Genomic DNA, 13689 nt, shown 5'->3' with positions numbered 1-13689 from the left:
TCACGTTACCCAGCGCACATACAAACAGCCCACCTCTGGAACAACACCCTTGCCTGTTCTGGAGCCACCTGACCCACGGCTTTTGCCTCTGCCTCCATCATTCTAAGAGAGCCAGAGAGATTCCACCCAGAACAAGGCCCTAACAAGCCCTTCTGCAAATGTTACAGCAGCCCATCCCACCTTGCTGAGACAGAGCCAGCAACCACCTAGTACCCTCAACAATGTGTGCCAATATTAAAATATGTGAAAAGTTACTTTCAAACACGTTTCTCATCTATGCTTCCATCACAAAACAATGAAAAGTAGCCAGGTTTACTCTGTGGTCATCCTCTGCTCCTGCCACTAATGACCCCTCTCTGCACATCGCACTCATCTTCTGGAACCACCGTGCAGGCCTGAGCTTTTTCCAGAACTAGCAATCTACGGCCAAGTCTACCTGAAATTTGGTTCTCCCTTTAGAGGTACTCATTCCCCACCAGCCCCCTCTGATGCATAAGGACTGTTCCATTGGGCAAGCAGGAGGGGTTCACTTTTTCTAGATTTTTTTTTTTTAATCGTCATTATTCTTACCCTCAAGTAAAAGCTTTATGACATTTTGGGAAGTATGTCATTCATTTATTCTACACTCTGTCCTGCGTTGCTATCTATAAATCCCTACCTCATTCACTGAAGACTTGAGACCTGATTTAGTCTTTCTTTCAATCCCAATTTCTGCCAATTTCCTGGGAAATACAAAATACATAGAGAATTAAGAGCACAGCCTCAACATTCACATCATCTCAATTCCTGGACCTCTACGCATTCCATTCAACCACTCACATGCAGGATCTTACAGTCACCTGAAATTGTTCCATAAAAAAATGCCAATCTGTCCTACTCTGTGACCACAACTTCCTGACCATTTTTAAAGTTCCTGACCTCGTTTCTGCTCTCCAGTGTCAGACACTGACCTCAATTTTCTTCTAGCTTTTTTAGTACCTGCCTAGCTTCCCTTGCCGAACCTCATATATGGATGTGAACTGAGCTTAACTGTTCTTCATCTACATTCTCCATTTCCTTCCACCCCCAAATTGCCAATACGGCCGCCCCAAAGAAGTCCAATCCTAGATCAGTGTTGCAATCTGCTTTCTGCACACTGACATTTCTGAACACTTTTAGAGCACATCACAAACCTCCACAGACTGGCACCACCACAGATTTCTAGATTCCATCCTCTACTATACACTCAGAATCACCTTTTCAATCCTGTCACTTGAATGGGGGTGTCATCTTCAAACAGTCCCCTGAATAACCACGTAAAAACTTAATCTCCAAATTCTTAATCTCCGCCTACCTAACATTCAGCTAGCTATACTAGTCAAACTTTATCCAAAAAGGGGAGGGAAGCAAACCTTCAGGAATGATCAACTATAGTTTTTATTCCCCTTACCTATGAAATTAATTTTAAATTTATTCAGATACATACACATTTCCTCAAGCTTCAAAAGATATCTTTCACAGGGTAAGTTCAAACTTACCACCACCCACCGTATCAGGGACATCATAACTTAGCAATACCTTATTTCTTTAGTCACCTCCCATTCTCCAATATCCTCTCTACCCATCCTTTAGTCCTAGACTATAAACATATTCAGGTATCTTTGTTCTCAAAAACATTTCCTAAACCAAGTCCCACTTCGGTTTCTGCCCAGTCTTTATACAATTCACATCTAAATTTCAAAAGTAATGCATGTTTACTTTCCCAACTCCTTCACCTCTCACTTACTCATCCAGCATAAATCAGACATTCTCGTCTATCACTTTATTGAAATCATGTTTAACAAGGTCACTCATTCTTACCTGCCTAATCTAAAAGATCTCTTTCATGTATCATACTGGGCATGCTCTCCACACATCCGCATCTGAAGCTGATGATTACTCCCAGCTTTTGACTCTCCCTAGTCCTTGGGCTTTCCCTCTGCAAGTTCCCCTTGATTCCTCTGATCATTCTCTCTTTCTCTGTGCTCTTCTTCCTCCATTCATCCATCCCCTAAATGCTACTGTTTCCCAAAATTCTTGTGTTACCAATTGTCCATTTTTCTCTCTATACTCTCCCCTCACATCTAATAATCCATTTACCCCATATATACTGATTATCTCTTGCAGGTACTGTATGGCTGGGTCCACTCCTTCAAGCTTTCAATTAATATATCCCATAGGTGGCTCAAGACATGTCCAAAACGGAACTCAACATACTGTCCTATAACATGGCCATCTTTCTCACATACACTAACACAGCTAATGATACTTCCATGTACCATGCACCCGATGATACCAGTCTGGAAGTCATTCCCTTTCTCTCTGATTCCCTACAACTATTAAGTCAGTAAGTCCTATTTATCTCCAAAATATCATTCATACTGGTCCCCATGATGCTTTTTTCAACAATCGCTTGAACTAAGGACATGATTGTTTTTCATCGAAATCACCGCATATATTATTAGTCTTTTAACTGATCCTGTCTCAGAATATTCTCTCCAAAATCCATCTTTCACATAACCACAAGAATAACCTATCTAAAAGTCACATCTTAAGACCATCAACACTCTTCTGTCTTCGAGGATAGACAGAAAGGCGTTCCATAAACTTACCCATGTCTAATACACTGGCCTCTTCTCTGACTCATCTCTATATTATCCTTTAAGCTCCAGCAAAACCAAACAGTTTAGGTCACATCAGCTTCAGCATTCTGTCCCTGGTAACTTCTCCTTGGAGTATACTACTACTACCACCTATGCCACCCAGAAACATCTACACAATCTTTGTGACAGATTGCCCTTTCTAAGGAAATTTTCAATAACTTTTTTCCAGATTCTGAGTTAAAGAACCATCCTCTATGCTATCATAATAATTGTATGCACATATGCACATCTGGAACTAAACTCACTGCATTTCTCTAATTAGTTTTTAGGATATTTCATAATTAGAGACTTCGCCTGGCCTCTGTGCCATCCTTTTCTTATTCCTCCCCGGGGAATAAGAACTTAATTCTTTGGAAAGGTGGGAACAAAGAGCTAAGACTGTCTAACTCAGCCCTTCACTCTCCCTTTAGTTTACGAGACAACCTGCCTAACAGAAAGTAAAAGGCTGTCATTTCCAGGTTGGTCTTTGACTGAACGAATAAATTTCATTCTGGGGTACATTATGACAAAGACCCCTTGACTGCAGACCAGTGCCAAATCCTCTGCCTCAGCTTCACATACACTTTTCTTTGCTACTCTTTATGGTAAAACTAGAGTTATCTATATTCGTTGTATCAAACTTTTCTCCTCCCATTTTCTCTGACGCTCTCCAACAGGCTTTTGCCCCTCCTTCTCTTTAAAAACTGCTCTTATCAATGTCATCCATGACCTCATGTTGCCAAATCCAATAGAATTCCCAGTCTTCATCTTGCCTGATCTCCAGCCTTCTGACCACTCAAATGGAAATCCTTGGAATCATCCTTGACTTCTCTGTCAATACCCCATATCAATCTATCAGTAAATCTGTCAGCTTTACCTTTCAAGTATATTTAGAATCTGACCATTTCCCACTACCTGTATCGTTTCCACTCTTATCCAGGCCATATCATTTCTTGTCTGGATTACTATAGTAGTCTCTTAGTTAATTTCTTTGATTCTACTCATGTGCCCCTACAGTCTACTCTCAATACAAGAGCCAGAGGAATCCTGTGAAATTACAAGTCAGATCATGCTATTCCACTGCTCAGAACCCTCCAAAGATTTCTCATCTCATCCACAGTAAAATCCTTAAAATTACAACTGTGCGGTTCAACATGTTCTGATCCCTTGTGATCTCTGCGCCACTTCTACCTCTCTCATCTCTCTCACTCCATGCACTGGATTCCTGATGTTCCTTAGACAAGCTCCTGCCTCAGGGCCTGTTAATAAACTGACGCTCTTCTGATCTCCACTTGGCTCACACCCTCCTTTCCTTCAGGCCTTTCATCTTCTTAGAGAGGCCTTCCCAGGCAATCCTATCACTGCAGTCCCACCTCCATTTCCCCAGAGAGTTCCTCTTCCCTTTTTTCACTTCCATAGCATTTATGGCCATCTGACACACTATACATTTTGCCTGTTTACCTGGGCTATTGTTTGCCTTCTTCACTACAGACATTTTTGTCTGCTGTCTCTGAGGTCATATACACAAAATCATTTCCTTGGCTGAGAGTAGACAGTAATATCTATTTGTTGGACTGAATGAATCAAAGAGCAAATAAGTGAATATTCTGATCTCTATCCATCTGACTGTCATGCCACTATCCAAACTCAGAAGCGAAAGAGAGGCACATTACTTACTACTTCCCTACACTCCCGTACTGCTTCTGTGTGCACGTCATTAGACTGCCCTGCCTAGACGGCAGGCACGACATCTTACGCAGCTCAGTTTTCTGTGCTTACCGCAGTGCCTGACACATGGTGTTCAATAATATTCAATGAATTAATGAAAGACTGAAGGAGTAAATGAATGCTAAGGTCAAATTCATTTTAAACATTTGGGTACCACCTTACCCCTACTGTAACGAAACAAAAATTTAACTTCTTTCAATCATCTGAGCTATACTGTAGAATCGATACAAATTTAACTCAATCTCTTACATTTTCTAAACCTACAATTCCAGTGTTCACATGATAGTTCTAAAGCAGGGAAGGACATAACTAATAAACAGTAAGTTCTAATGAAGGAAATGTTATTTTTTGCTAACTAAACCAAGAAATTTTATCTACATTTTCAATTTTTCAAAAAGGTATTTTTAATAAATAACAATTTATTATGTATAAATAAGAATTTAAATATTTTAAAGAAATTTAATAAATCTGTTTAAAGAGATTTAATAAATTTAAATTTTATATAAGTAAATTTATAATAGGAAATAAACCTATTTATAATAAATATTTAATGTTTTAGAGAAAAATTTCAACATAGTAACCAAAAGAAAAATATTTTCTAATTTTCCAGATAATGAAAATTATCAAAACCTTTCATAATCAAGTACTCTGCATTAACTAATTTCACCACAACAGAAGGATAATTATTTGGTTAATTTTTGTTTAAAAGGATAAAAATTCAAATAGAATTTACCTGAGCTTCTCGAAGTTTTGATGTAGTGCTTTGCTGAAGAGCTTGTTGTTCTTGATGCTGTTGCTTTGTTTTATCTAACTGATGCTGCAATTCTGTGGAATTTGCTACTTTTTCCTTCAGCTTAAAAAAAAAGTTGACAAAGGCATAATGCTATCACTTGTAAATATCTGACATCACCTCGAATCTCGAAATTCTCACATCTGAAGAGAAAACTAAATTCAGACAATAGATGAAATCAACTTTAAAAGCAACATCTCATTACTCATAAAATCTTAATCTCATGATTAAGAAATTATTCCTGAGGTATAGATTATCCTGAGAAGAATAAAATTCTTTTCTCCAGATTAGCATGTAGTTTATTACTGTTTTTATGTACGAATATGATCAAGGAATTCATTATATATATATTGTTGTAACAATAATCTAAATAACAGTAGCAATATTTGTTTTACTTCTAATAAAAGACAATCTGATATGGATAACTTTGAGTTTAACCAAATAATAGTTACCATTTTTAGCAACTCAGCTTAAATTAGGATAGCATTCAATCTCATGCTTAATTTAAAAAAAAAAAAAAAATCCTTAAATGCAAACTCAAAGTTCATATGCACCAACTACATGTCATCAATGCCCTCCCCAACTGTTCATTTTTCAGTTTCATTAGAAACTTCACTTTGGTTTTCTATTACTGGGATAGGATATTTCCTTCCTGGGTGAGAAGACTCTTCTTTTTTTTTTTTTTTTTTTTGTCTTTTTGCTCTCACGGCATATGGAGGTTCCCAGGCTAGGGGTCCAATCGGAGCTGTAGCCACCGGCCTACGCCAGAGCCACAGCAACGCGGGATCCGAGCCACATCTGCAACCTACACCCCAGCTCACGGCAACACCGCTGAGCAAGGGCAGGGATCGAACCCGCAACCTCATGGTTCCTAGTCGGATTCGTTAACCACTGTGCCACGATGGGAACTCCAGAAGACTCTTCTTAAGCAGCCTGATAGGTTCACCCTCAGAATTTTTCCTGCCTAAAGGTTAAGAGTAGTCCTTTTTGTAATTTTCTTTCTTTTTTTTTTTTTTTTAGGGCCACACCCACGGCGTATGGAGGTTCCCAGGCTAGGGGTCCAATTGAGCTACAGCTGGCGGCCTACGCCACAGCCACAGCAACACCAGATCCGAGCCGCATCTGTGACCTACACCACAGCTCATGGCAACACTGGATCCTGAACCCACTGAGCAAGGCCAGGGATTGAACCCACAACCTCATGGCTCCTAGTCGGATTCGTTTCCACTGAGCCAAGATGGGAACTCCCCTCTTTGTAATTTTCGATGACAACTTTAAGGAATACAAACACAACAAAATGACTTAATGTAGTTAATAAGTAGGATGTTATTATTGGGGAGAAATAAAAGACACAACTTAATGTTTTTTAAAAACCCAACTAAGCTCTTGAAAATAAAGACTGAACACAACAATATTTAAGATGCCTCAAATCTATCAATACATGTACTCAAAAAAACTCATTTAAAATACAAACTTACTTCTTCTTCTAAACGAGAAAGTTTGAGTTGTAGATCAGCCACTTGTTGTTCTTTATCCATCAACTTTTCACTTGAAAGCTGTCTCTGTTCTTTCAGTCTACCATGAGCTTCCCCTAGTTGGCGCTCTGTCTCCAGAAGTTTGCTATGTAACTTCAGAAAAGGAAAAAAGTACGTACATATGTATAAACACACGTATACTCACCACCATTAATACCACCACCTACTTTCCAGTGTTTTATTTTTCACCAATATAAACATATTAATTTTCATGATACTTTGGAGGAATCTGAAATCCAACTGAATTTTTTAATCATATAACTGATGATGAATTACATAAAGCTGTAATCAAACATCAGTTTTCAGGGCTTTTGCTCCCTTTTAAAAAAAAAAAGTGAACTTGAAGCTCTTGTTAAGATGTAAGTGTTGTAATCACTTAAGGAACTCAATAAAATGAAACTTAAAAACTAAGACACTTAAGGCACACTCAGACCTACTCCATTTTAGGTTTTGTGTCAGTTTTTTACTTTTTAGGGCCACACCCACAGCATATGGATCTCCCAGGCTAGGGGTTGAATCAGAGCTGCAGCTGCTGGCCTATACCACAGCCACAGCAACACCAGATCCAAGCCGTGTCTGCAACCTACACCACAGTTTATGGCAACACTGGATCTTTAATCCACTGAGCGAGGCCAGGGATTGAACGCAGCATCCTCATGGATAGTAGATGGATTCATTACCACTGAGCCACAACAGAAACTACCTCCATTGTAGGTTTTTTTTAATTCCAGTGGTTCTTTTTGTTTTTCCAAGTTATGAACTACCACCGCTGACTTTTTACATTTGGATAATGAATAGAGCACAAAGCATTCCAAGTCCTTGAAATGGCACACAATTTCTAAATAAGACAGAGGAAAGAATGTTTTCTTAAAATATTAGGTGATTCTCATTCATTAACTTTAAAATTGCTAGCTAGCTAAAACTAAAGGAGAAATTTGTCTTGGCACTAAGAACTATCACTTTCTCAAATTCCTAATTTTCTCTGAAACTACCAGAAATTATAGCCAATTTCTCCTGTGGGATTGACCAGTGGTGGTTCTATTTAAAAAAAGTTTTTTAAGGTAATATTAATTTTATTTATTTACATATCTATATATTTTTTTATGGCTGCACCCATGGCATATGGAAGCTCCCAGGCCAAGGACTGAGTCCAAGCTGCAGCTGGCAACACCAGATCCTTTAACCCACTGCACTGGACCAGGGATCAAACCCGCACATCTGCAGTGACCTAAACCACTGAAGTCATATTCTTAACCCACTGTGCCACAGCAGGAACGTCTATATTAATTTTAGAAGAATTACTGCACAAGTGCTGGGAGTGTAGAATAAAAAAGAGAGGCATGGAGATAAGAATGCAAGACATTCGGCAAGGCTTACACACTGAGAGTGCTTCTACACTCCAGCCTCTTAACACATTAAATCGAATCTCAGTACATACCTCAGCAAAACTGAATATTAGTAATGGGCACTCTGCAATTGTTTTCAATCAAAACTATTCACGTTAAATCTGAAAATACTAAGAATCTACAGCCTTTGTGTCATATATACACTCACATGCTCTATACCTGCATATGTCTCCACAGAAATTCATAGCTGGCAAGGAAAAATAAAGCTATATCAGAAAAGTGGGCACCTACTATTTTCTTGTGCTATGAAACAACTTGTGGCTATCAAAATATACCCTATCCTCAATAAAGAAAACTAAAGTGTATTTCTAAAGTAAAACATACTTTCATCTAGCTAAAACAGCAATCAGTAACAAAGAGAAGGCATTAATTTTACTCTTGTCCTTAGCCAGCATGCTGATAAATCTCTCCTTTCTCTTCTTCTTCTTACAATACAGCAAATAAGCACTGTAATAGCTACCCGAACCCTCTTCTTCTCACTATGAGAACTGGACCCAATCCTGAAACATATGAAAGCCTTCAAAAGCCTTCAAAGTAAACTCATATTTCAAGCATCTAAGTACTTAATCTGTTGTAAACAGGCATTACCCATTTAGTTCCTGATTTTACTGGATAAGACTCTCCCAATATCATTATTAACACAGAGATAATCATCAGACTTCTCCCCTAGAAGTTTAGATTTAGTACATTTGAGCTGAAGCCCAGAAAGCCATATTTTCATATCAAGAATCAGATGACCTTAACTTCAGGAAAGTTCAGTAATCACTTGCCAAAAAGTAACACTTTAGGAGTTCCCTTTGTGGCTCAGCGGTTAAGGAACCTGACTAGGATCCGTGAGGATGCAGGTTAGATCCCTAGCCTTGCTGAGTGGATTAAGGATCCCGTGTTGCTATGAGCTGTGGTGTAGGTCTCAGACATGGCTTGGACCCCGCGTTGCTGTGGCTGTGGCTGTGGCGTAGGCTGGCAGCTGTAGCTCTGATTTGACCCCTAGCCTGGGAACCTCCACATGTCACAGGTGTGGCCCTAAAATAAATAAATAAAGTGGTCCTGGAAGGCTTTATTGAGGAAACAACACCGGAGTAAGCCTTATGAAGAAGTGAAGTCAACAGCACACTAAGAAAAAAAAAGAAAAGAAAAAAAAAACACAGGCCAAGTAAAAGGCAGGAAAGCACTGCGAAGTATTAGTGTGTGTGGAGAACTGAAAGGCAGTCAGCAAGGTTTCCCATGGTGAGAGATGAGCTTGAATACATAGTGTGGGCCATGCTACATGCAGATGTTTACATGACCAAGTAAGACAGCTGGATTCAATTCAAAGCCACCAAAGGGTGTTAGGCCGAGGAATAAATTGACAATCCTTCACATTTTTAAAATGATGCTTCTGGCTTCTTTATGGAGAATAGACTAAGGAAGTCCCTAGAAGAAAACTTGTAAAAAGCTAATGCAGTAGCCCAGGTAAGCAATGGCAGCAGCTTAGATTAAGGGTGGCAGCAGCACTGGTGAAAGGAAGGGGACAGATTTGAGTCATCCGTGAACAGCAGCCTGCAGACAGCACAGCATGCTGACGGGAAGAAGGTGAGTGGTATCACTTCAAGGCCTTCAGTATGACCTTCTCACTTTGTACAGAATTGTGACTAAACCAAAATATTATGTGTGCATTTTTCTTTGTATAAAAATACTGATTAGGTTCTCAAAAATTCCTGATGCCTCTACACCTACTGACAACCAAATGAAACCCAAACTCCTCAGCCTGCTACACAAGATCCTACATAATACAGTACTAAATGCTCTTTGCAATCAAAATAGTCCAGTGCCATTATACATACCCTATCAGAACATCTTCTTAGAATACTCCTCGTAACACTCTCTTGCCCTAGTTTACTATGCTGCCTCAAGACCCTCATGCCTTCAAGCTGGTACCTGTCAAAACCCACCCAATAATCACAATTTCAAGCACCACCTCCCGCTCACAGTTTTTCTTCATCACATAACAGAATAAAATAATTATACAATATGAAGTACTATGGCGGGGGGTAAGAAAACAGGAGAGGAACTTTTCCAAATTCCCACAGTAAGCTCATAATATTATAGTTATCATATTCTTTGGTAGAGGATAGTACCTGCCTCATCCTCAACGAGATTTACATAATTTTTTTTTGTCATTCTCTCTTTGTAGGGCTGCACCCACGGCATATGGAGGTTCCCAGGCTAGGGGTCCAATCGGAGCTGTAGCTGCAAGCCTACGCCAGGGCCACAGCAATGAGGGATCCGAGCCGCATCTGCGACCCACACCACAGCTCACGTCAACACCAGATCCTTAACCCACTGAGCAAGGCCAGGGATCGAACCCGCAACCTCATGGATGCCAGCCATGTTCGTTAACCGCTGAGCCACGACAGGAATTCCAAGATTTACATAATTATTTAAGGTAGGTACTGTTTCCTTTTTCATCTCTGTATTTCCTAATAAATAAGGCATGGTATCTTTTAGAAACCATAAATGCCCAATTTGTTTATCTGAACTGAAAGTCAAGTATCTAAGTTATATTTAAGTTATTCACAGATATCCCCGAGCCTCTGTTTCCTTCCATTGTGAATGCCTACATTTATTCATTCACTTACTTACTCACTAAAACATTTGCTAATCAACAAGCAAAATGCCAGAGAGCTGGGATAAAAACTGAGTAAAGACATGGTCTCTGCACCCACAGAGTTCAGAGTCTAGTGAAGAAAGATACAGAAGTTACGATAATATACCATACCATAGTTACGCAAGCAATCAAGATGTGTACCTGCTTAAGAAATCTCTGGAGGAGGTGGGAACAAGAAGTGGCAATATGCAGAAAAATATATCTGGGAAAGTGACAGGTAAAGTAACTAATATTTACAAGGAGAAGAAAAATAGGGAGAATATCTCAAGCTAAGAAGACAGAGGAGTCATGCCACAAAGCAAGCGTCACTGATCTTTAAGAGAAGAGAGTTGAACATTATCAGAAAAGTGGCTGAGGACTTCAGTCTCCCTCAAACTACCATTTTTCTACCACTTTTAATGTTACCTATAAAAATAACTACAATACAGAATTCAAAAATTGAGTTAGTGTTGGAGTTTCCATCATGGCTCAGTGGTAAGGAAACCAACTAGTACCCATGAGGATGAGGGTTCCATCCCTGGCTTCACCCAATGAGTTAAAGATCCGGCGTTGCCATGAGCAGTGGTATAGGTCAGACACAGCTTGGATCTGGCATTGCTGTAGCTGTGGTGTAGTCTGCCAGCTGCAGCTCTGATTCAGCCACTAGCCTGGAAACTTCCATATGCCATGGGTACAGCACAAAAAAAAAAAGAAAAAAGAAAATTTGAGTTAGTGGGAAAGTCAAAATTTCGATTAAACTTCATCCGATAGGTATTATTTATCTATAAAAAATAGTTGTTAGGACTAATTTGTTTTCTTCTTTTAAAATATCTAATTTTTAGGGAGTTCCCATTGTGGCTCAGTGCTAAAGAACCCAACTAGTATCCATGAGAATGAGGGGTTCGATCCCTGGCCTTGCTCAGTGGGTTAAGGATCCAGCACTGCTGTGGTGTAGGTCGCAGATGCAGCAAGGATCCTGTATTGGTGTGGCTGTAGTGTTTGCCAGCAGCTACAGCTCTGATTCGACCCCTAATGTGGGAGCTTTGTTATGCTGCAGGTGAGGACCTAAGAAAATAAAAAGAAAAAAAAATCTAATTTTTCTATTATTGGCTTAATAGTACTTATATTTTGATGGAGTTCCCGTCATGATGCAGCGGAAACGAATCCGACCAGAAACCCTGAGGTTGCAGGTTTGATCCGTGGCCTCGCTCAGCGGGTTAAGGATCTGGTGTTGCCGTGAGCTGTGATGTAGGTCACAGACGAGGGTGGGATCCTGCGTTGCTATGGCTGCGGTGTAGGCCGTCAGCTGTGCTAGCCTGGGAACCTCCATATGCTGCAGGTGTGGCCCTAAAAAGCAAAAATAATAATAATAATAATAATAATAATAATTTGAAATTTCAGTAACGAGAAAATAAAAAAGATTCAGACTTTTAAAAAAATTATCAACCATTTGAATTATTTAAATAGCTAATACCTACTGAGAACCTACCATGTGCCCAGTACTACGTTAAGGAACTTACATGTATTAATTCATAAATACTCCACAATATTCATTTTAAAGGAAACTGAAATTTAAAAAATAAGATTTGACTCAATACTACAGGTCATGAAAGTTAAGAGTTAATTTTTTTAATGGACTATATTATCATCAAACAACCATCAAACACACTAAGAAGAAACCACAGGGGGAATTACAATAAATAAAAATAACAGCTCTTACTTGATTAATTTCACTTTGGAGTTGTAACCCATGCTGCTCCTTCTCTTCTCTCTGTTGTTGTAGCTGTTTAAACTCTGCCTTGAGATGCTGGTGCTTGGTCTCCACTTCTGATAATTCTTCTTTGAGCTTTTGAGTAGCTTCTCCCTTCTCACCCAATTCTGCCTGTATTCTCTGCAGTGAAGTTTCAGATGCAGATAACCTTGACTGAAGCTGTTGACAATCTAGGTCTTTTTGGTGAAGGCTTGCTTGTATACTCTTCTTACTCACACATTCTTCATTATGTTTCTCCTCTAACTGAGTATAGTCTAGTTCTTTCTTCTGCAACTTTTCAGTCAAGTTCTGAAATATCAATTTAACAATTTACTTCCTTTCCTAATATTTTAATTACTCTAATTAATCAATCTTCACAGTGATATCATTTCTATTAAATGTTTTAGTCAATACTGTAAAAAGAGTGAAAATATTGTAAACAAGAAGAATTAAATTATTAAATACTAAATGGTTTTATTATCGGTCCACTTGACTAAGCTCTACTAATGTAATTTAAGAACTACCTATAAAATTTTGACACAAAATGAAAACACTAAAATCGACTGACTAGATTCTTTAGAGTGTGCAACACATCTATAACCTCCTCCTATTAGAATTAAAAATTAAAACTACCTATCATCAAAAATTATTTTAGGAGTTCCCGTCATGGCTCAGTGGTTAACAAATCCAACTAGGAACCATGAGGTTGCGGGTTCGATCCACGGCCTTGCTCAGCGGATTAAGGATACGGCACTGCCGTGAGCTATGGTGTAGGTCGCAGACCTGGCTCAGATCTGGCGTTGCTGTGGCTGCGGCATAGGCTGACAGCTCTGATTGGACCCCTAGCCTGGGAACCTCTATATGCCGTGGGTGCAGCCCTAAAAGGACAAAAGACAAAAAAAAAAAGAAATACATAATAAATTACGCTGATCATAAAGATCCACTGTATTTATACATCTGGTCAATTTCTAAGAGGACAACTCTGATATCAAAGAAATTAAAAATCAAACTGAGATACAAAGATTAAAGTGTATGTGGTGGTTTTCTACATATAGTTTGACAGGAGGGGGAAAAAGTGGGGTAGGAGGTACAGAGGTTTTCATAAGCCATAAAAAAGAGTAAATTTTAAAAGCCAGTCAGGCGAGTTCCCGTTGTGGCTCAGCAGAAACGAATCTGACTAGCATCCATGCATGA

At 39.2% G+C, this 13689-nt stretch overlaps 1 protein-coding gene across 2 annotated transcripts in view; it reads right to left on the bottom strand.

Moving 5' to 3' along the window:
- Positions 1-13689, bottom strand: part of EEA1 (early endosome antigen 1) — a 125703-nt gene that overhangs the window by 37066 nt on the left and 74948 nt on the right. For both annotated transcript variants that reach the window (XM_047788299.1, XM_047788300.1), the window contains 3 exons: positions 12466-12804; positions 6657-6806; positions 5122-5241 (listed from right to left, as the gene is read on the bottom strand). In XM_047788299.1, coding sequence (XP_047644255.1) covers positions 5122-5241; positions 6657-6806; positions 12466-12804 — 609 coding nt within the window. The remainder of the gene's footprint in view (positions 1-5121; positions 5242-6656; positions 6807-12465; positions 12805-13689) is intronic.

This window comes from Phacochoerus africanus, chromosome 7 (assembly GCF_016906955.1).
Source record: "Phacochoerus africanus isolate WHEZ1 chromosome 7, ROS_Pafr_v1, whole genome shotgun sequence".
NCBI classification, from domain to species: domain Eukaryota; kingdom Metazoa; phylum Chordata; class Mammalia; order Artiodactyla; family Suidae; genus Phacochoerus; species Phacochoerus africanus.
This window is presented reverse-complemented; position numbering and strand designations above follow the sequence as displayed.